The 24,918-nt window shown below is 40.0% G+C and overlaps 1 protein-coding gene across 2 annotated transcripts; it reads right to left on the bottom strand.

Moving 5' to 3' along the window:
- Positions 1-3,079: 3,079 nt before the first annotated feature.
- Positions 3,080-24,554, bottom strand: LOC128459720 (adhesion G-protein coupled receptor F3). Of its 2 annotated transcripts, none has more exons than XM_053444538.1 (19): positions 24,317-24,554; positions 23,484-23,611; positions 22,166-22,226; positions 21,866-21,878; positions 20,205-20,348; positions 19,085-19,237; positions 18,824-18,885; positions 18,662-18,723; positions 18,409-18,527; positions 16,832-17,062; positions 14,741-14,992; positions 14,462-14,599; positions 14,167-14,354; positions 13,484-13,663; positions 8,243-9,559; positions 7,063-7,104; positions 6,859-6,885; positions 6,703-6,773; positions 3,080-5,090 (listed from the first exon to the last, which is right to left on the bottom strand). In XM_053444538.1, exons 3-18 carry the CDS (start codon positions 22,217-22,219, stop codon positions 6,711-6,713), a joined length of 3,045 nt encoding a protein of 1,014 aa, XP_053300513.1. In that variant the 5' UTR covers positions 22,220-22,226; positions 23,484-23,611; positions 24,317-24,554; the 3' UTR covers positions 3,080-5,090; positions 6,703-6,710. The 2 variants fall into 2 exon arrangements, with proteins under 2 accessions (XP_053300513.1, XP_053300512.1); XM_053444537.1 differs by having other exon boundaries at positions 23,484-23,546.
- Between the last annotated feature and the right edge of the window lie 364 nt (positions 24,555-24,918).

Genomic DNA, 24,918 nt, shown 5'->3' with positions numbered 1-24,918 from the left:
TCAAATGTGCCACCCGTGAAAATAAGACTTTGGACCTGCTGTATGCAAATGTTAAGGATGCATACAGCTCCACTGCCCTGCCACCACTGGGCAGGTCAGACCACAACCTAGTCCTGCTCTCACCATCATACAAGCCTGTGGTTCAGCAGCACCCAGTCACAGTGAGGACAGTGAGGAAACGGTCTCCTGAGGCCATGGAAACACTGCGTGGAGCGCTGGAGGCCACAGACTGGGATGCTCTGTATGAGCCACATGGTGAGGACATTGATGGCCTGACTGACTATGTCTCTGAGTACATTAGGTTCAACTCCAACCCCCCCACCCCCAGCGGACGCTCCACTGCCTCTACGACTGCCTCTACTGCTTCTCTGAGCAACAACCCCCAACCTCCCCCCATCACTCCCTGCCCCCCCACCACCACCGTCACCACCTCCCCCTACCCCCCGCTGGCTTTCACCACAGATCTTTTCACACCTCCCACCCCCAGGACATCCTCACATGACCCACAGCCCCCCACCACCTCCTGCAACACACACATCTCTGCACCACCCTCATCACCTCCACCCTCAAACCCACCACGGACACCCCCCACCCCCCAGTCTGGACTCCACATCACAGCCAGCCAGGTGAGGAGAGAGCTGGAGAGGCTCAAACCGAGGAAAGCTGTTGGACCGGACAGCATCGGCCCTCGTGTGCTGAAGGCATGTTCCAGCCAGCTCTGTGGAGTTCTCCAGCACCTCTTTAACCTGAGCCTACACCTTCAGAGAGTGCCAGTACTCTGGAAAACATCCTGCCTGGTCCCAGTGCCCAAAAAAGGACGTCCTTCTGCACTGGAGGACTACAGGCCGGTGGCACTGACCTCTCACATCATGAAGGTCATGGAAAGACTGGTCCTGGCCCACCTCAGACCGCTGGTGTGCCCATCACAAGACCCCCTGCAGTTTGCGTATCAGCCCCATGTTGGGGTTGATGATGCAATCATCTACCTGCTGCAGAAGGCTTACTCCTCCATGGACAGACCCAACACCTCAGTCCGGATTATGTTTTTCGACTTCTCCAGCGCCTTCAAAACCATCCAGCCCACTGCTGAAGGCCAAACTGGAGGGCACGCAGGTGAGTGCTCCCCTCATCACTTGGGTCGATGACTATCTGACAGGCAGACCAGTTTGTGAGATTACAGAACTGTGTGTCTGATCGTCTGATCAGTAACATCGGGGCCCCCAAGGGATCTGTACTGTCCCCCTTCCTCTTCACCATATACACTGCTGACTTTAAGCACTGCACAGAGACGTGTCATCTGCAGAAGTTCTCTGATGACACGGCCATTGTGGGGTGTGTTGAGGGCGAAGGGGAGGCCGAGTACAGGGACGTGGTTGACCACTTTGTGAAGTGGTGTGGGGAGAACCGCATGCAGCTCAACGTGGCGAAGACGAGGGAGATGGTGGTGGACTTCAGGAGGAACAAACCCCTGCCCTCTCCTGTCTGCATCAATGGGACGGATGTGGAGGTGGTACCTGCATACAAGTACCTTGGTGTCACACTGGACAATAAACTGGACTGGTCCACCAACACATAGGCCGTCTACAAGAAGGGCCTGAGCCGGCTTTACTTCCTGAGGAGGTCAAGCAGCTCCTCTTACTTTCATGTTGTCGTCAACTCCTCTTAAAAAAATCAATAGCTGGGCCGAAATAACAAATACAATTGCCTCGAGTTTCTGTGAAAAAGTACTCGAAATCCCATCTCTCTTGACAGCGGCGGCCCTCTGTGTCAACTTTCCTCTTCTTCGGTGCGTTCTCCATGGTAAAAATGAGCGGAGAAGTGAGCGCTGCAAGGAAACAGATCCCCAGCCTGATTGCAGAGACTGCATTAATGTGATACTGCCCCAATGGGGTGAAAAGAGGAATTACACTTTAAAAATGTATGATTTATTTTTTCATACAACGGGCCACATTCCATTATATTTTAAACATCTCAGGAGTAAAAAGTGGTGCCATACAAGTTGAAGACACAGACGGAGATGTCATGAGAGCTTTAGGTGAAAAGGGCCGTCACAGGTGTCGATGAGCTGTAAACTAAATGTGTACATTGCATCCTGCCTCTGCCTGATGTGCTACCACTCACCTTATCACTTTGGAGATTTCTGCGTTGTTGTGAACCCGTCTGAGGAAACAATCTCCTGCTGTGTTGTTCCTGTGTTAGAAGAAAACTCCGGACAAAACTCGGACCCAATTGTGCGGACATCTTCAGGAGTTCATATCTGAAAATGCCTCATGGTGGCCCTGCAATATGCTGGCAACCTTTCCAGGGTGTACTTTGCCTCTCAGTCAATATCAGTTCAGATAATGGATGAATGGATTGAAAGACAGTTACTCTACGAACAATTAAAAGTAGCCTTTTAAAGCATTTCTCAGCCCAAGCATGGAAATGTTATATTCTTATGTATTCCTCATGATTATCTTTCTTGACGTTTAACAAAGAGAGAGATGCTAATGCAGAGCAGGAGCCGGGAGGTTGGATAAGAATCTTAAAACTACGACTGGAATCAAGTGAAACAGCTTTTGATGCCAGATTCAAATTCCAAGCATTCAAAACAAGCTTGTATTCCAGTTGTTTGCATTGAGGTGTCAATAACCGTAGTCCTTTCTAGGTGGATAGTCAACGTCTTCACCACGGCACCCAAGAAAAGATCTGACAGCCTGAAACTGTCATACATCAGCAGAATCTTCCCTATTAGAGTTTCACTGTTACTTATTTGAGCTGATGCCAGAAGACACGCCTGGCTTCTCACTGCCTTCATCCTATCGTCTACCCTACTTCCACTGGAATAGTATTATACTGAGGGGCCCTATGAGTAAAATAATATTTCCAACCACGCCCGTTCACGGCAGCTCTCCACACATGATCAGTGCACTTGGTAGGTGCTTGGAAAGTATTAGTGGCTTTGTAAGCCCCAAGAATCTGTTGTTAATTTGACTAGAGTAACATTTAAGAATCAGTAAGTTGTTCTAAAACATACAACATCCCATTTTATTGTCACTCTGAAAGCATAAATCTAATGTCCACAACTTCTTAATTAAATCAGATTTTTCATTTATTACATGCAATTAGCAAAAGTACATTTTTAATGAAAAGAGTAATAAGTAAAAATAAAATAAATAATACAAATTAAGAGTAATAATAGAGAAATGAGTAACAACTCATAAAATAAGTAAAAGACTAAATGTATTAAAATGAGAAAAAAATATATAAAAAGAGAGTAAAAGGTAAAGATTCACACAAGAAATAAAACTTACTAATTAATAAAAAGAGTGAATGTGATGAAAACTAATATAAATTTAGTGAGAAGGAAGGAATGCAAGCACCGCTTTATCTGAAACTCGTTTCCTACCAGAAACTTGAATTCTGTTAAAATTCAAAACTCATTACAAAGTCAAACCTTCTTTAAAAAGTCAGTCTTTATATGGCCTCAGTGCATATTTTCCAATTTGAATATTTCTTCTGTGGAAACTTTCTCAAAGTTGAGAAATGTCCGTTTTTCCCGTTCTTCTGATTCTAGGCTGAGGAGGGGGTCTTTGTCCCGTTCTGTGTAAAGGAACCATAGAAGAACAGACCAACACCCTTCTCACGTCTTTTTATATTCTCTTGAACTCTAAAGCTTACTAACTCATCATTAAACAATGACACGCTACCAATAGAAATGACCAGTCTTGGGCCATGAACTGATATGGTATGAATCTAGCAACTTTTAGCATTGTGTTTTGTCACGTTGCAAACATTGTGTCACATTTCTGTGTGGCTGCACCAGCTTTGCACAACATGTTATCTTCCATCTAGCTTCTCATCCTGCACTTCATGGTTGAACACAAACCCATTACTTCATCATGCATAATGCTTTCAACACAGTTGAAGAATGTTGAACTTAAAACCTTTATTCTTAAGAAAAGAAACACATGAAAAGGGAAAAAAGTATATTAAACATTATTGAAAAATATCCAACATCTACCCCAAAACTATAAAAGATTCTGAATACATTTCCAACTTTTTCATCTCTAACATGATACGTTACTGTGTTATACGCATGTTACTTTAAACATTATAGAGGTTATATAAGCAAACCAGAGAATTAATTCTACATGTTACTTTATGCTCTTAGCTCATATTTCAGCGGTGAGATCTCGATTATTCTTGACATGATCTAACCTATAAAATAAATCAAGTGAGCAAGTTTTAAATTGTCAAACTGTCCTATAAAACTCAATAATAAAATTAATCAACATACTCTTGCTAGCCTGGTGATACATCTTATTGCATGAGGACTATAGCAAATACAAGCTTGGGACGTGCATTCATGTGAAACCTGCAGTTCTTAGCAATTTTTGTTGTATAATTTTTTTAATGATTAAAACAGATGTGTGTGACTGCTGCTTTTCAGGTGTGCCACAACCCAGGCCACGTACAACACAGGGAAAAGATTTGAGGAAGTGAACACACACAGCGGCATTCTGGGAGCTCTGATTGGTGGTGCAGCCGGGACGGTAGTTCTGACAATAGCCATCGTCACCGTCATCAGGAGAGTTCAGTGAAACACTCTGTGGAGGACGAACTCGTCCACTGCATCATTCTTTTATGTCCTGAGTGTGGTTTATTTGTATGATAAAAGTAATCAAGTGTTTTCTGCTACATTATTTCTGTTGTGAATAACACAAGACTGGAAATAAAAATTTAAATCACACCTAGTGTAACCAAAACCCTTTCTTTCCCTTTTCTTTATTCCTATGTTTTACTAGTTTTGAGATACATATAGTGGTTATGCAAATATAGCATACAGGTTATGTTATTCATGTCACATAATTTCAATCTACAGACTTTCCTTTTGAATAAAATTGTCTTAGCAATTTTTTTGAATGTGTATACAACATTTAAAAACCCCAGATTATATCAAACACCTTACTTAATAAGTAAACCAGTTTTTAGGGGAAACATCGACACCTTTGTAAGTGTCTTGGAACTATAATATACCGCAAATTAGACTCTAAGCCATTTTCTCTTCATGTACTGTACATGTGAGTTGCTGTTTCTCTCGGCATCACCTGAAACACAGAAATTACATTTATTCTCAAATGATGTATTGAATATTTTTTGCTAAAAAGTGGCACAAAACAGATTTATTGCTATTTACACTGACAGACTCAGTTCACGCAACTTAGCAAAGCCTGATGGGCGGATTGGTTTCTATGGTCATTAGAGCACCATTTGTGTCCGCATTGTGTGTGGCAAACATCACAACATTCTCATCACAACAGCATAAAACAGAAGCCAGATGGAATACACAAAACTGCTGCAAAACTAGCTGTGGAGTTGAGGGGGTTGAGAGAGCACTTTCCCCTACCACAGTGGCGCCATGCATGGGGCTCGACGCAGCAAGAGAAGCGGACCTGCAGTTGGAGTCTGCGCTAAATCAGATAGCGGTGGAATCGTTTGCATCTTAAGTTGAGTTTGGTGAGGTTATGTTTGCACTGTGTTCCTGTTAATACAGATGCTGAAAAGGAGAGCTCCGTGGCATTGTCAACTCCCACACTAGCATTGTCACTTTCCTTGTCTAAGTTGAGTTAGATTCACCACAGAGCCAAGAATGTAAGTTCTGACTTCATTAGAGTTTAAAGTCTCTGCCGCAACTAGAAAGAAACTATTTGGGGAGAAGATAAGTGCAACTCCAAACGTGCACTGCAGCAGCTGTTGTGCTTAAGGACAATGGCAGAAAAATTGAAAATAAAATCTAAAGTTTAAGTAAATTTAGTTGCAAATTGTTGGGCATCAAGGGAATTGAAGTGTTTAGCATGACACACAAAGTTGAAATAATCAAAATTGGTGACCATAACAACCCTTTAGGATAGACATATTTGGAGTCCCATATGTTTATATATAAAGTAACATTGAAGATATTAAAATAAAATTTGGAAGTCGGAATACTGTAGGGCTCCCTCCCACATCCCACCTCAATTGTAGGGATTACCATCAAATTTGGTACAGACGTATAACCTAATGATTATAACCTAAAACAAATATCAATACACAATATATATCTCGATATTGTGAAATCATCCCTATATCCCTGTACAAATAATTCCCTAAATGCACCTCGTCGGAAGATATCTGTGGACATTTAGTCTTAAAACACAATGTAAATGTCCTTGTTTCGAGTCAAATATAAATGTAGTGGTTTCTGATCATTAAGCAGTTGTGGAAAATAGAATAAACTCTGTGTTTTCACTGTTTGTTTCAACTGTTCTTCAACAAAGTCACTGACTGGCTGCTTCACTTGAACACACCTTGCATTTGATATATTGATATATATCGCCCTCACCTAATTTGAATGCTTTTGTGATTCCTTAAACTTTCAATCTGATGCCATTATCAGGTCAGAATTCCAACTGTCCAGTGCTTCATGAACAAATACCTAGAAACTACAGACAGAAACAATTTTGCAACTCAATGCTAACCGACAAACTAAGATTGTAAACATTATAAAAAATTATACCCACGGACCAGCATAGTAATTGCGTTAGCATATCAACATGCTGACAGCAATCCGCTCTACAGCCTAAGTGGATCTATATCCCTGAAATTTTATGTTTGCATCTCTGAAGATTGAGCGAATGCATCAACACATAAGGAGACAATTAATGACACCATAAGACTGACCTTTGCCTTCATCTTTCTTTTGTGTTTGAGGCTGAGGTTGAGTTCATCATGGTGTCATATTTTCCTTTATCCTGAAAGTAGAAGCAAACCGAGAAATGATGCACATGTCTGTCATGTTGTGGTGTAATTATGAAAAGAACATCTTGGCAAACCTACCATTCGCTTTAACAGCTCTTGACGCACCTGTTAATAATAAAACAAATAAAAAATCGTTTTAATAACTGGAAGGATTATTGGGTTCTATAATGCATTTTGTGTCGGTCCCACAGGCAGTGTTGTAGTTTTTGCATATTATAATAGCACAATGACCATATTGAAACAGATGGAGCAGGAACAGCAAAAGTAAAATGACAAAAATACCTTTGGCTCTGCAAAAACCCCTGTTAACATCACGAAAAGGCCCTGTAGGAGAATTGTCAAAGTTACTGCACTTTTCACATTTCATTATAAGTAATGCATTTCTTCTCAAAGGGCAATACAAATTACAGCAGGAGGTTGTTTGACGTTTGTAAATGTGCCTTATGCAATGGTGGAACAAATTATTATGCAAAAAACTACTGCTTAACATTTGAAAATGGCATTTGAAAATCATAACAATCTCTTTTAAGTTCATTCCAAACTCACATTGCCATACACATGAACTGTGCACTGTGTAAACAGGAAGTAGATTACCCTGCAGCTCTCAGTTTTAGAAAATACTAAGAACAAGGAGCAGCAATGGTAAAAAGTAGGAGCAGTGATTTCTTGGCTTGGACCTTCAACAAGGTGACAATGTCTCTGACACTAAAGGTTAGCAATGTTTGTATTTGATCATCCACGCTGTATTCACCAATCAAGGTCAAAGCTGATTGTTTTATTGCTCAAAAACTCTGGTGTAGTGTGGACATCTGTTTGTAAAACTAAAACACAGTAGTGTGAATGTAGCCTCAGCATACCTCTCCGTTATATATGTATGATAACTAAACAGCACCTTCATACAGTCTTTATGTTAACAGTAAGCTATTCAAACTTTGAGCAGTCAGCTTTTGTGTGTGTTTGCAGAGAGGTACAATACCAACAAAGGATGCAGTGATCAAAAATGCCGTGTCTTTTTTTATCTGCATTGTAACCACAGTGCATCTCAAACTCTTATTAAGTTTGCCAGAAATTCTTGTTTGTTATGTTTTATATTTAGTCTTAAACCAAAATTGCCTCAAGCTGAAATTAGGTGCAGTTTAAAGGCATCCGGAATCTTCACTTCTTTCTAATGCTATAACTCCAACTCCATTTTCTCAACCAACTGACTCAAATTAGACTATTAGACTCATCACAACTCCATCTGGAGCCACAAAAGTCAATCCCTGGTTACTTTTCATAAAAATGCTCCACTCTGTTCTGTGGTCTGGAACAAATACAAATTTGGGAAAAGAGAGCACTGATGCCAGATTCAGCATCGGATACAATACTCTGAGTTGTAGAACAGGCATTAAGTAAGAAAAGGAGGATCAAAGCACTGCTAATATCAACATTATGTTTGGTGTGTATGCTCTGTTCAAATTACCTGGAAGGAATTGAGGATGGTGAAACTGTATAGAATAAAAGGGTATGCCTCATGGTCCTCATTGAATATTTGCAGAAGGAAGCCAATACCCCATGTTACTCCGAAAACTGGTGTCAGAAAGACCACCACTTTAATGATGCTCTTAAATGTCTCCTTCTCATCCGACTTGCTGCCATCAGGGGCGGAGGACTTCACCAGAGTAAAAATGACGACCGCCATGGAAAAAAGATTTGTGAAAATAACAGTTCCCACAGGGAGTAGGAAAGAATACAATGAGCCATCCAAGGTTCCATCAAAAACTAGCCAGCATGTGTCCTTTTTATAGTATTCCTTCTTGTTGTATCTGCAATACACATAGCTGATTCCCACAATGACAACTGGGCAACCGTAGCCTACGATACTGGATAGGAACATGAAGACTCTTTTCCTTAGCGGGCTGAAGACAAAGATGAGCCGGTGGATGAGCATGACGCTCATGCACAGCATCCAGCTGAACATGGCCAAATAAAATAGGTGTTTGCATAAGGTCAAAATTAAGCACAAGTGAGCACTGAGGTTCTCAGGTGACATAGATGCCAAAAAACTGCAGTCAGCGAGCAAGAGGAACACAGCGATGTTCACCAGTGCTGTGTGACGGAAATATGAGAGATCAGTCTTGACCACAACAGACCACACGAGAGCCTCAATGATGAGGAGGATCACCAGAGAGCAGATGGACACTGCCAGGCCAACATAGGTAATGGTATCTAGGTCGAGGTTAGGTGTATCGGACTTGGACATGAGGACAGCGAATGAAGTCAGATGGTTGCACTTGCAGAGTGTGTGATTACCATCAGTGTGATTACTATCACGTTCAACTCTGCAACCTGTGTCTGACCAGTCCTTTTTATTGGTGTCCCAGAAGACACAGTGTAGTTTTTGTGCGTCGTTCAGCTCCTTGATGGGGAAGTCCATTGTAATCTCGGTAGAAGAACTGCCGTTCTTTGTGACTATTAGTAAAAGGTTATGCGGAGCTGTTGATGTTGGTTTAAAACTGTTATTTAATTTATGCATCAGATTTCTCACACCAACAGTTTTGACCTGTCCGCCAGTCTCGGTGAGTTTAACAGTCACATCAAACACAGAGATATTACAGTCCCCTTTTGAGACTTTGAGGTCCAAGTTTGGTTTGTAGATATTCAAAGTGTTGTTCACTTGGATGTTCTTCACCAGATTCTCCACACCGTAAAGGTATTGTAATGACATGTCATTTGTTATAGATTCGTTGACTCCTGTCCAGTTGTTGGCCAATAAATTGCTCGCTGCATTAAGAAAATCCTGAAAAAGAATCATTAAAGAAAATCAGTGAGCAGGCACATTTCAAACAGACGATGAATACAGAAATATTATGTACAGTTTTGGAAGACTGTGAGTTTGTGAGCCATTTCAAACACAGTCTTTGAGCATAAAATTACATTTAAAATGTTTACAATGCTCTCATTACATTTTGTGGACTTGTCATGGAGATGGTCTACATGCATAGGACACCGCAACACTTATTAGTGTTGAAATTTGGTCAAGTTATAATAGATGGGCCGGCTGGCTTAACCTTTGTCTCTGTTCAAAGATGGTTTTTTGACATATGATTGGTTCAAGTCGAATATGAATGCCGGGGACACTTAGATGACACCACACGAGCAGTATGGAGGCATGTTATGTTTTTTCTAGGGATGCACCGATATGGAAATTCTTGGCCGATACCGATACCGATATTTAAAATAACAATCTGGTCGATAGCCGATACCGATATTTGTTTATTTTCTTTTTGTTGTTATTCATTCACCCTTTTGTGCCAGAAAAATAATTAAATCATTATTAAAAAAGCACTATTCATCACTCTTATCTTTTAATGAGCACAAATTGAATCAGATTTATGAAACAATCTCTGATTTAACTAAACTTTATTTAACAGACATATTAGGCCCATTTTACCGCAAGTTGAAATGGTTCCTTAGGATCTTAATGAAATGTCTGTAACATATTTTGGTCAAAATACCACAAGGATAATTTAAAACAGCACCTTTTTACCCTGTCTAAAACAGCCCTGTTAAAGTATCATTATAGAGAACGCTCTTCTCATTGATTTACGGTAGCAGTATTGCCCGTTTATCAGATGTGTTACGGCTTCTGTGTGTATGACATATGTTGTCAATTCCCTTGTTACCTGTGCATGAGACGGATGAATAGAGCCGATGCACATGAGAATAAAGTACTTAAACAGACGCTACGCTCATACTTTTTACGCCAAGTTACACTGCGTGAGTCAAGATAACTTAACAAGCCCTCCTCAGTTTTACCTGTTTTGAGTGTCGGGCAGAAATCACATCGCGTCAACACCCACGTGGCCCTTCGCGATGCTTGTTTTAATTAAACAGTCGGATTCCCCTGGTCCGCACCAGTTCTCAGTCAGCTTCTAGGCACCAGCCGGAGGGTTCCCCCAGTGGTCGCCGTAGCTGAGGTGATCCGCGAGAAGGGCCCGACACGCGTCCAGAGTGGCCGCCGCTGACCGCGTACCCGGTCCCCTCCAACGGCCCGCCTTCCGCACCGGCGCCGTGAGGTGCCACCGGATGAGGACCTCCCGGTGCCGCACACTGAGCCTCCGGCGGCGCGGAGAGGAGGGCGACGGAGCGACTGCTCCCCCAGCCGCGGCACGTGCCCAGCGGTTTTACCACAAATATGAACATCGGCCAATGATATCGGTGAAAGTCAAGTTTATTACCGATAAGCCGATATCAGTAAACGAGGCGAATATCGGCCGCTACCGATGTTCGGCCGATATATCGGTGCATCCCTAGTTTTTTCTGTTGTTTTATTACGTCTAAAGAAGCAGGCACAATTGACTTAAATTGCATTTGATTTGGCTGAAATGCTCTTTAGCCCTTTAAGTTTAAATTTTTGTGATCTCAAAAATTTTACTTGACAGTCCATCAGAATAGTGGTGAGTTATGGTGTGAATTAAAAATTTCCGTGAACTATCCCTCTAAGACATTATCCTGCGTTTAAGAGATTATTGACAACTTACTACAACTACAAGAGTCTAATTTAAGATATTGTTCGTGTGAATCGTTCCCAAAGTGGTCTCTTGGCTCTCCATAGAGGCAGTCAGTAATTTTTCATGAAATAGTTTAAAAAATGTGGACCTCGGCAATCAATGGTGCAAAATAAAACTAAAAACACAGTTTTTCTCAGCCTTCACATGAACACAGGCATCTGTAACATCTTTGAAATGTTACAATTGAACTTGAATGCTTGAACCCCATATGACCACTTTTTATCCAACCATTCATCCATCTATAATGCTTATCCTTTGAGGGTTGTGAGGGGCACTGAAGCCAATTCCAGCTGGGTGAGAGGTGGGGTAATACGCTTCCGTATTATTCTGTTGATTCTTGCCATTGAAATAGGCTATCACTTCTCAAAATAACTTCATGACTTTAATGCTGTATCTAGACCCACATATATAAATCTATTTTGTTTTCAGGGCTCTGAAATGGTTCAGTTTCACGATGTTCCACACTAGAGGTCAGGAAATATCTCGATTCTTAGATGCATCACGATGTGGACTCTGCATCGATGAAGAGACTGAACTCAATGACACAGGTTTTCCAGTGACAGTGAAGATACATTGACACTTACATCCTGCTCTGTAAGCCAGATTAGCGGTGGTTTTGCGCCCGGGCAATTCATTTGCAGTTTAGAGGACGCAGAGTGTGGGTCTCCTCTCTGCACTGACTGCAGCTACGACTCCTGCGCAAGGCTACTGGGAGATTGACCGCCTGTGAGTGCGTTGGGACGGCGAAGGGGCTCAAGGCAGCACCCGCTGCTCGTGGGAGACAATAACTGCAGAACGATACGTGCTTTCACGTCAGGCTCCAAAACACCAGAAAGTCTCCAACATCACCAGAAAAAGTCGCTAGATTTGTCGCTAGTAGCTTTTTCCATGAGGATTTGGAAAGTCGCCAGATTTAGCGACAAAGTCTCCAAGTTGGCAACACTTGAGACCATGGTCACCATTCCGTCACAGGGCCAGAATACAGAGAGAGATAGAGAGAGAGAGAGAGAGAGAGAGAGACCCCTTGATTGATACTTGAGACCCCCTGAAAGCCTCAACAGCTAAATTCTGGGAGGGTCTCTGTATCAAAAAATATTTGTTACTCCTAATTGTCTTAATAATTTCTTTTAAAAGTTATGTCTAGTATTTAGTGTTTCTGCTATTTTAATTTGCATCGGCAGCACATGATATCATTGAGGGAGGGTTTTTTTCTATCCAAAGTTGCCAAAGTGCTTCCTCATTGTGGGAACTGTTTGGTTTCTCTATAATATTAATGTCTCGACCTTCTATGTAAAGTTCCTTGAGATAATGTTTATTATGATTTAGCACAATACATATAAAATGGAATTTAGTTGAATGGATCTATGATTAAATGAATGTGATCATTAAGAGCAAGAGAGACGAGCACACACATACACACACACACACACACACACACACACACAAACACTCCAGCAGACAGGAGAGAAGTTCTTCCCGCAGATTATGACACAACAATGTGTTTTAAATTCATTGTGGCAGAAGTGAGTCATCGATTAGAAAAGAGCGGAGGGAGAAGAGTCTCTTTTTGACCAGCGGAGCCTCCTGGACTGTAAAGGCTATAACCAGAATTTTCACCACATAAACCTTAGTGAATTCATGTGGAGAGCTTAAAAATAATCAAAATATAACAATCACTATTGACTTTATTATTTTTCTCTTAATTAATTAATTTATCGATCTATATATGTAATTTATTCAACTTTTTTGCGGGTGGGGGATGTGCATAACATATGCATAACACTGGAGCGCTGTGTATTGGGTATTTCACACACTGAAGTCAACCCCACCTATTGACCATTGTCTCCAAACCTAACCAGAATACCTGGAGAAAACACATGCAGGGTTGGCCTCAGCCATGCTGGGATTGGAACCGGGAACCCTCTTTCACCACTGTGCCACCCCATTTGTTAACACATGAATTTTGAACTGAGGTTTAAAGTAACTATCACCATGACAACTGAGCCACTCTGTCTGCTGAGGAAGGCAAAACGATGTGAGTGAAAGTTTTGGAAAAAACTTCAACCCCAGTTCTTTGTGTTGAGAATGTTATGCAGCTCAATACTCTACATCAATTACAGTAAAAGTAGTAATGGCCACCAGGGACTTACATCAAAGACTTCTTCCTTCAAGGTGATGCTTTCTGATCCAGAGGCCATTATATTTATTATGCTGATAGAAGCATTGATTCCAGCATAGTCGTTACTGGATTTAGATGTAGTGGTATTCTTTAGTGATTCAAAGATCCACATGGCTGCTTCCTGTGTAGCCCCTATGCCCGTCTTGAAGACCTAGAAACAAAAAACGAAATATCTCAGAGTAACAGTCTACAAAAGAACACAAACAACATCACCTTGACCCTAATAGAAATGGAGTCTAAACAGCTGTGACCTTGGAATTATAATATTCCATGATTTCTACATTTCGTCCAGCTTTTATATATTCATAGCCTTCCATGCAAAGTTGCAATACAAGGTGCTACCAATACACTCAAGATACAAGAATTCATATAAATGTATATAAAGGAGGTGACCTGATAAACTGATTAGGGAACTGATAGGTCCTCTTGTGTGCTTTCTGATCAGTGATTTGTGCTTGGCATGTGTAACTTCATTAGACCATGATAGAGAATGAATGATAATTTCATCCAGGGCCATTGGTGCAGAAAATGTTAACAATAACCTAAAAATTTTTAAAAATGTATAAATAAGGTTCAAATATCACTATGTACATAATTCATTTTGACAAAACATCAGTCCAGGGAGTGCTTCACGAGCTATAATGCAACACTTACCTCTGCTTCATTTAGAACTTTCTTCAACTCTTTGCTGATGCAGGAGGTGAACACTGTCTGCCACACGCCATCTTTACCACAAGTACGAGACTTGTAACCAGTCTTGCCGTTTTCACACTGCTTAATCACTGTACCTCCATTTGGGGTTTTAGGCCAAATCCCTTCAGCAGGGCAAACATTTTTCGACACTAGAAAAAATGAAGCACACCATTAGATGGTTAAAGAAAAGAAATGTAAAACACTTACACACAATAATTCGATCAGGTGAAATCCAATAAAGGTTTAATAATCGTACCATGAATTACTAGGATATCCAGGCTTTCATTTTTCGTCTGTCCTTTTTGGTTTTTAAAACTGACTTCCCATTTTGTTGCAGTACTTTCCTCGCATGAGAATACAGACCTGACAGAATAGACCAGGATATCTCCAGGAGCTGCAACGAAAAACAGATGCTAGTTTCAGGGCTCCATTTGTTGTTCTAGATTTTGCATGCATTTAAGTGCATGAAAGTGAATTTAAATTTATGTTAATATCTAAAGCTCACAGAAGGAAATATATTGTAGGTTTGTCTTACCTGGTTCGGATCCTCTACTTAGCTCCGCTCCAGGGAATTGCCACGAAACGTTGTAGCTCTCATTGCTATTTTGGATGGTGGCAGTCACAGTCACAGGCACAGGCACAGGCACTTCTAAGTTACTGCTGTCTGAACAGTCTGCTATAGGTGGATTGATTTTCATGGTGATCACTTCAGGCAGGAGTGACACTTTCAGCTTTGCCTTGGCTGTGTGTGTGACTGACCCAAAAGTGAATCGACACTCATATGTACCTGTGGAAAACATGTCGGTACATTACCTTCTCCAGCTGAAAACAGAATGAATTAGACTTTTTGGTCTAAACCAGTGTTTTTCAACCAGTGTTCCGCGGCACACTAGTGTGCCGTGAGAGATCGGCAGGTGTGCCGCGGGAATGTCAAAGTGAAGAAATTCAATTTAAGTAAACGGCGGGAGTAACTATTGGCACTCAAAACAGATCAATCTGTTTTAGACAGGGTTAAAAGGTCCTGTTTTAAATGATCCTTGTGGCATTTTGACCAAAATATGTTACAGACATTTCATTAAGACCCCAAGGAACCATATCAACTGTGATAAAATGGGTATAATATGTCTCTGTTAAATAAAGTTTAGTTAAATCAAAGATTGTTTCATAAATCTGATTCAATTTGTGCTCCTTAAAAGATAAGAGTAATAAAGGGCTGAAATAATTTAAAATAGTGCTTTTTAATACATTTGGAAACTATATTACTAACTATATGTATTATATGTACTGTGTTAGGCCATAGAGTGTCATTTTGTGTCATTTTAGTTGGTGGTGTGCCCCAGGATTTTGTAAATGTAAAAAATGTGCCGCAGCTCAAAAAGGTTGAAAATCACTGGTCTAAACGATGACTTGGATCACCAACTTGTCCGACATGCTTTTGCTCAAACCAAAATTTGAATCACTTTTTAAGGGGGTAATAAGGGTGCTGTTTTAAATGATCCATGTAGTATTTTGACCAAAATATGTTATAGACATTTCATTAAGACCCCAAGGAACCATATCAACTGTGGTAAAATGGGCATACGATGGGTCCTTTAAGACAACCCATTTGTTCTGACCTAAATTTATTTGTACTCTGGGAACAAATGTAGAACTTCCTCAGACCATGCATACCTGCTCTCTTCATGACAAACAGATGTCCTTATATGGAGAAATAGAGGTGTGGCGGTATACAAATTGCAGAAGCTCAATCTCATGTATTCAAATGAACAAGAGGAAGTAAGGTTTCCAATTAATGAAAAAATGAATCTATCAATCAATCAGATTTTATTTGAAAAGCCCAAAGTCATGAATCACAACTTGCCTCATAAGGCTTAACAAGCTGTGATATCCTCTGCCATTAACCCACACATAGCAAAAATGTTTGACCCACATCAAACATTGTCAGCTGGCCCACATAGTGCAAGGAATGATGGCACTTGGGCGTTGAACTCCTGTTTGCAGGATCTGGGCCACAAGTAAGCCATCGCAATACAGCACGTCAACCAAAGGTGCCATAGGTGGCCTGCATTTGTTTTTCGGTATTGTGGCCATAATAAACATTTATCATACGGTTCACTTTGGGCTAGCATCCAGATTAGATCCTGCCTATGGCCAAAAAGGCCAATAAAGTCCCACATTTGTTTTGGGATAGTCCGCCCACAAGCATTTTGTCCCAGCCGTAAAAAGGCCAGATGTGCTGTATCACTGCCTGAAGTGGTCCACATTCATATGCCATCTGGGCCTCAACCAGATAGAGGAAAATTGAGCAAAGTACCCTTTAAACAGAGGGATACAAAGTGCAGAGAAAACTCAATTTGAGCACTGAGCACTCTCTGTGGACTAATTGTATATCAGGGAAGCTTTCCAGACATATTGCTTGTCTTTTTCTCAATAAAGTACAATGCCATTGTTCACACAGACATTGCACCAATCACGTTACCATACCCAGATTGTCACTCAGAACGTAAACTTCACATTCACTGGAAAAAACTCATGTCAGGCATTTTATCGCTGCAGAAGAAAATGAAGCATTAATTCAGTTGCGCTTTAACTTAAAAAAATGTCAGTGTTAAATGTTTGCACTTGCCTGACCCGGAGCCGGTCACTTCGTTGAGTGTAACGGCAATACTGCAATTGTATTTCGAATCAATATCGCACTTGGTTAGAGTCACCACAGTACCATCCGTGAGCTCCAAATGCTCGTGTTCCCTGATCAACTTCCAGCCAGTGCTGGTTGTTACCTCCTCAAATGTGCATTCCAGTGTTGGGCTGGACTTGTAGGACACGATATCATCTGGAGCTGTGATGTCGACCATTCCTAGTTGAAGAAGGCAACATGGATACAAAGCAATACAGTGGATGTCAGACATGCACTCCAGAGAATGTCTGCATAATGGGCTCCAGGCTTTCTCCAGAGTTTGCCTTTCACATATGACAAATGCAGCAGGAGATTCTCTGCTCAGGCCTGTTCAAAGCAATGCTCAGGTCAGGGGTGGTGCAGCAGACAGAATCCGGAGATAATGTATGAATAACGTTGGCTGTCATCACCAAAAGCTCTTCCTCTGTAACTTTTTCATCCTGACATAATTGTATCCTTTGTTTTTCTTCATATATGCGTCAGTCACATGTTAGAAACGTCATCAACTCGCTCACAGGGAATCCTGAGGAGGATCTCCTGCTGTGTTCTCAAATAGGCTCATTCAGACATTATACTGAGTCATCAGGATTCTGGGTGGAGAAACTCCAGCGAATGTCTGGAGCCTCACATGCGGACTTTTGTGATCTCACATACAGCCCCTCTGGAGAACGTTAAGAAATTGTCCAGATCAGTGCATGTCTGAAAGAAGCTAATTTCCACTGGTTTGTGTGAACCGTCATTCATCTATCTGTCCCAGTATTTCGTCCACAGCAACATACCTTGACACCTCCTGTCTAAATCACCCTTACATACTCACATGCCGCAGTGGATGATTGGATACTTTGACCTTTTTTGTTGCTCCCATGGTATAAACATTAACAAATTTGTATGAAATGTATCTTTTAATTGACAATGCAATGGTGATTAAACAACCCAGTCGTTCTTCCATCATAAGGTGAGGGATTAGGGAGGAATCCAATACTGACCTCCTACAGATTTACAGTAACCAGGTTACAACAGTGCATGCAATTGTTAGATTACCTTTGTAACCTGCTTTTCTGAGTAACATAAGTTATTGAGTGCACAGAAATGTCCTAATGCCCAGGCCACAGTGGATGCTGGAGCGGGGCGTGTGCAATGTGTTGCCTTTTAGTTTGGCACGGGGGATGCTTGGCTTCATACCATAGATTCCTGGAATTTTGTTGAGAACATTAGGGTTATGGTAACTTTATTCTAGGCTACTTTTATTACAAGGAAAATACAATAGCCATACCGGACACCTAAGGTAGCAGCCCTGCAGAAGGCACGCACCAGAAACGGTCCTTGTGTGAACAACAGACGTGCATGTGATACAGCAGATCAACGATGCAGCCGTCATGGACTGACCACACACATATTGCGACCCACATTATATATATATATATAATATTTTCTCAGAGTGCAAAATATAGATAGTAGTCTATAGGTAACATGCAATACATCTTCTACAACATTGTGATATAAAAGAATGACTCTTTTTCACTGACCTACAGTGTCGACCCGAACCTTAGCTGAGAGATTGACCATCAGATCCTCCAGCAATTGATTAAGTACAGAGGTCTTTAGTTTGATGCAGACGACTGCCTTGAAGTCAGCAGTTGCGGCGCTTTGGAAAGAATAAATAAATATATCGGTTGATGACATAGCAAAGTGTACATTTGGGTAAGGTCATGGAAGTTGTTTTGTGTTATTTTGTCTAAAAAGGCTATCAAAAAATATTATCCAAGCAAGGTACATTACCTGCTACCAGTTACGTTCAGGGACTCATAGCCATTCAATCGAGATCTGAATGCGCTCTCCAGCTTTGAAAAGAAAGAGTGTTAAATCATGTATTTCTGACTTGTGTTTTTTAGAGACAAACACCTTCTGGTATTATAAGTCTGTCACAAGAGCAAAATGTACCTTTGTAGTTTTGTCAGGATCCCAGGATCCAGACGTCAGCGTAACAGATCCATTGATGGAAACTGTAGATTGATAATATTATCATTAGTTTCCTTTTTGCCTTCACATTATATATATTATTAAATATATACAAATGCTGTTGTTGTTTTAATAATATTTGCTCTATTGTGCCACAGAGATCTTTTCAAAATATTATAAATTATCAAAGGAAAATACTAGTAAAAATACTACAAATATAGGGTCAAATATCATCACTGGTACCTTGGACTTTGGCAACGCAGAGTGGTTCGATGTGGGCCACATTTTGTGTGCAAGTTGTTTCGGTGCAGCATGAGGAATTGTAGCACACCTCGTTGCTCCAACTGTACCCGACAGAGCAATTGCAACTGGTTGTGTCTCCAATCAGAAAGCATTCTAGAAAGTGAAGCACAATTGTCAGATTCACCCTCAAAAGTGTGAAATCTTAATTAGTTTTTTTGTAACATTAAATGCAATGACCAAAATATTCATTAATCAAGGTTGAATATGAATGAAAAATCCCAAATTACTTTGACTGTAGGTGTGGTTGGATTTAATAAAATGATAATTAGCTGATGAAGAAAATAGGTATACAGATTTTATCCTCATTATGTCAATTGAGTGACATTACGATTATTAATTATTTTTAATATAGAATAATTGGACATAAAAACAGTGACAAAGTGTCCTTTGTCTAATCAAATGGATGTAGCTAATTAACTGAACAATTAATTAATTGCAAAAAATGTATTTCTCATCGATCTTAGTCAGAGACTGGGGTTTGCATCATAAGTCCCACTTGTGGTTAGATTTAGGCAAAAATAACTCTCTGGTTAATGTAAATATCATCTTATGACTTAATTTTTTCTGTATTTAACCAAGAGGACAATATTTCTCTAAATCTAACCTATTGCTGTGTGTGTGTCTAGATTTGTATAAAGGGTTGTACAGTGTTGTAGCGGCTATCCTGCAAAAATATTATATTAATGCATTCTGTATCTGTAACATTTTAGTGACATTACATTTCTTCTGAGAGGTTACTGCAGTTAGATAAATTGCAAATAATTGTAATTTTGAGGAGATTGGATTTTTTTTAAAGAATTTTGGAATGTGCTTGCTTTTACTGGTTTGTCAAAAATAAAGTGTTAATTTGCTAGGTTTGTGTTAGGTTTAGTGATGCTATTCATAAAGAATTCTTAATAATTCAAATATATTTCATGAAAGAGCCACCAGTTTCTATGCATGTGAAATAATTCCAATAACATTTTCATCTTCGCAGTGCATCCTGTTTCCAAACTCCCTCTATTTCCCCTGTCACAGTGTGAAATAACCAGAGAAAGAAGAAAGTGTTCCTGCAAGATACCTGAAACCAGTTCGATTTCTGAAATCGTCACGTTCAAAGAACCGCTTTCCAGCTGGATTGACACTGACATGTTCAAAAGTGACAAGATAGTCTGGGTCTCCATTGTGATGTTATTTTCCACTTCCAGCTCAGCAATGCCAAAGTCTACAAAACAATATTTTTGTGTGTTATCTTTTTTGATTTATAGCAACCAGTTGAGCTTCTGATACATAAGAGAGTGTAACCCTATACTCTTCATGTATTAACATACATACAGTGTGTGATTTTGGAATTGGCCTCACCTGCTGGGAGAAAGCTGGCAGCAGTAAGCCGGCTCCTTCTCTCTCCCCCTCCTGATAAGAGCTTTTTGGGTTTGGTTCTGTTTTTTTTTTTTTTTAGTTTAGCTATCGTTACAGGTCGTTTATGTCAAAGGTTCAGTGCGTAAGATTCAGGTAAAAGGGATTTATTGGCAGAAAAAAAATATGAAAAAATCCTAGTGATGCTGTCACATGTGGATCATGTAAACCCATATGATTATTTCTTTACTCTAGAATTGGCCCTTTATATTTCAGATACTTTATATTTAAATCCGGAATGGGTCCTCTTTACGGATGCCACCAAGTTTTTTACAGTAGCTCAAACTGGACAAACTAAATACCTCTGAGTTTGGTATTCAACTGCAACATGCAACTTCACCACTAGATATCCATAAATTCTACTGACGGAACCTTTAACTCACACCTGCAGTTACACATCACCCAACACCTACCCCTCACTGCTGATTACTGATCAAACCTACTATGCTTTGCTTTATTTTGATTTGATTCCAATAAATAATCGTTTATTTAAGGGGTTGCTGTGTGGACCTCCCTCCTTTTTAGTTAGCTTTAAAGTTTCAGTGTGTAGAATCTAGTGATCTCTATTGGAGAAGTTGCATGTTGCAGCTGAATACTCCTCATCTCACTCGCCCCTTCCAAGCATGACACAGAACATGGGGTAGCCTTCAGTTGACATAAATATTCAAAAGGTGTTTAGTTTGTCCACTTTGGACGACTGTAAAAAACATGGCGGCCTCCAAGAAGACCCGCCCCTGATGAAAATATGAAGTATTTAAATATAAAGGGCCTATTCTAAAGAAGAGAAAACAAAAATTTGTACAATTTAGATGAAACACACTAGTGAAAACATCACCAGGATTATTTTAGATTCAAATTCTGTCAATAGATCCCTTTCACCGCTTTGTTTTGCATGTGTGAAAGGCAGACTACTGGTAAACTTCTGTAGCCAAATGTCTGAAAACAGCTTCAAAAAATGTTGGGCATGAGGGGGACAATCATGCGCATGCACTTTTATACCTGCTACTATCTTAGACTGAATTAATTCTGTGGGAAATGCTGCAAATTGTCACATTTATTGAAATATAATTATTATTTGATTCTTTCATGTAAAAATGACTGACGGGACAGGGGCACTTCAGGAACCAATCAGATATCCCCCCTTTGCCCCGCCCAAGGATCTGCCCCATGAGGAATCTTCTAACAGTTCTATTGTAATGTATCTAAAATTCTACACAATTTGGCCTATTTATATAATGGTGAACTCAGCCCCTTAATTCTTGTCCAATTTACGGAGGTTTCTGAAAAATCCTATTTAATGTTTGACAGTGTTGCCAAGCGACTCACCTAATGCGTTGACCTGCAATGACAAGAACAGGTAAACAACAGATTTATGCTTTCTATCATGATTCAGACTTATGTCAAATTCAAGGGAAAATGGCTACAGAGGCTCTACAGTAAATACAAAGTTATATTTTGTCTTTTAAATATTTAGTCAATTAATGTTATTATATATGCAAGAATTAATTGATTGAACAAAAATGTAATAAGAGTATAAAGATAAAATTACAGTGGGTATATTCAAAACATGCACTTGATTATATTTCTGTCTTAAAGTATTTAACCCAGACTGAGAAACATATTTACCTGATAGTAGATGTACGCAATTCCGATCAGAATTAGACTCACTCTGGAAAACATTGTTACTCTGGGGGGAAAAACATATCAGATGAGAATGACAATGAATTGCCTCATAAATACACAAACACTCTTGATTACTTGGTTCTGTGTGTTCTGATCATATGTTCATGATTAAAGATGATTAATTTAATGCGGCTCTAAATAGGCCCTGTTGTGCTTCTTTTTTTTGTAAGGTTCTGGGGAATTAGGGGTGCATGAAACCGGTCGGGATGTGGAAGGGGGTGCTTGGCCTAAAAAGTTTGGGAAACGCTGCTCTAGGGCACACGTGTGGTGCGCTTTTGTATGGCTCTGTCCACCAGCATCATCACTTCCAGTAGTTGACATTTAGGCTAAAAACATGATGTAAATGACGCTGTTTTGAGGCGAATATGAATTTTTGGGCTTGTGGACACTTGGATAATGAGGAATTTTTGACCATCCTCACACATTACATCTGTACACAATTGTGAGAATAGAGCATAGAAAAGAGAAAAGAACACATACTCTCTTCTCTACAAACAATACCCAGGGTCAGATTATAGATAAAAGGCCAACCAAGAGTACATTGTAGTATCAATGCTCTTGGACTTGTACGATTTCGAATCAAATATGGCTTAAAAATAGTAATGACAAATATTGCAATACAATAAATACTTAATACAAAGGCTTGTTGTCAAATTCTAAAGTTCTATAGATTTGTTGTTTACTTTCTCAACACCCTCAGATCTTTATTTGATTTGATATTAGTTTTTTTTATGCTCTTATAAGCATCTTTCTGTGTTTCCTTACAAACTACGGCGAGCTAATATACAAAGCAATATTTGTATTGCAACAATACAAATATACTTTTCCATTCAAGTGACTGCAACAAGACGCATAGGTCTGTTACTTTTTGCCCCTATTTGAAATTCAGACATTGATTCAAACGTTGGGTGAAAAACAAACCTGTACGAATGCAAAATATAGACTAGAAGCTCATCAGACCGTCTGAAGTGATCAAGAAGAGGCGATCACTGTAAGCTCGTCCACTTTCCTGCCCTCCTGTCCTATCAGTGAAGTCAGTCAGTAATGTTATGTTGTTTTGCAACGAAAATGGAGGATGCTAAGCAAGCATAACCGTCCTGAGAAGGCAATCACACCAAAGGATCTGAGTAGAGGTGTCTTGAAGTGTTGTTGTTGTGTTCTACACTGTGCATGGTAGAGTAATGAACAATGGTGAGGCTGGTTGTTGACTTTGCACCATGCAACTGCCTTACTTTAAATGGCAACAAATCTGCAGGCTCACCTGTTAACTTTCCACCCAAGCGAGACAGCGGAGGAGGAACCACAGACGATCGTTCAACACCGTCTGGTGAATGAATATACACTTCGCTGTTTGTATGTACAAAGATACATCGGGGTCATCCCATGTTCCTTAAAATTATGGGGAAATATCACACATAATAATTAACTATTTTAAGCTTTTACTTTTTATTTTCAGCTCTTATTTACTCAATTGACTGTATTTCATTTAATTACACATTACCTCAGCTTTCAATTTCCAGGACCGATAGATTTTTACAGCCATTGAAAAACTTTCTTCAGAACCAGCTCTCCATTTAAAATGAATCACTAAATTACTAACTCTAAGTCTGCAAAGACAGTCACTAAGTCTCTTCTCAAATAAAGGTTACCTCAATCTGATCACTGAAACAGTTCTGTTGTTTAGCTGCTGGAACAAAGCTTGTATGCTAAATTTTTCGCTTTGTCAGGAAAAGGATTTCGGTTTTGACTTGACCACAGATTTGACCTTAGCCTGATTCAAATCTGCACCAACTGTACTGGCTTCTTCCTTGACCCATACCAAACCCTTTTCTCATGGAAATCCTGTATTTTGTGTAAAAATTGCTTATACACAAACAAATGGACAGGTAAACATAACCTATTTAGCGGAGGTAACAAAAATGGGGATGAAAGGAATTAAGGAGATGATTATTAAAAAACGTTTTAAAATCCTTCCTGACATGACTTCATGGTGTTGCATTGGTATCTTAATTCTCTCTAGTTCAAATAATTAATAGGTTCTGTTCAGATCGAAACTGTCACAAAGATAAAAACACAGAGATGAAAAGCTCTTACCTTGGATTTACACAGAAGATGAACACATCTTTGCTGAAATTAGCAAACAAAAATCCAACTGTGCTTCTTGGCAAACAGGTGCACACCAATATTAGAGTGAAGGTAAGTTGGCACATAGATCAGAGGGGCTGGGCTAGACTGGACAGTGTGTATGCATTTGTGTGTGTTTTAGGGTGGGGCTTTGTTATGGGAAAGAATGATTTCCAGGCTTTGTGTTCCAAGACCATTTGCATTGATGGCATGTCTCCATGTCAGCTGGAGCAGTCAGCACATGCACAGAGCCTCTTAATTTCCATGGATTTTTGTATAATCAAATCGAGTGCTCTGCTTCAGGCGGTCAGACAGTAGATGCCTGTCGCATGTATCCAGTCCTGTTCAGTGCTGAATCCTTGTTTGACCTCAAAATTTTTATTTTTGTATTGGTTTTTCAAAATAAACACTGTAACATATTTCTAAAAAAATTGGGACGGTAAATCATTTATCACTTTGTAATGTTGCCATTCCTTTTTACAACATTTTAAAGACGTTTAGGGACCGTAGAGGAGGAAATATCAAAATCCCTTCCTATCCTTCTTTGAGAAACACTGTTTTAAAAAATTCAA

The sequence above is a fragment of the Pleuronectes platessa genome, chromosome 17 (assembly GCF_947347685.1).
Source record: "Pleuronectes platessa chromosome 17, fPlePla1.1, whole genome shotgun sequence".
Lineage (NCBI taxonomy): Eukaryota > Metazoa > Chordata > Actinopteri > Pleuronectiformes > Pleuronectidae > Pleuronectes > Pleuronectes platessa.
This window is presented reverse-complemented; position numbering and strand designations above follow the sequence as displayed.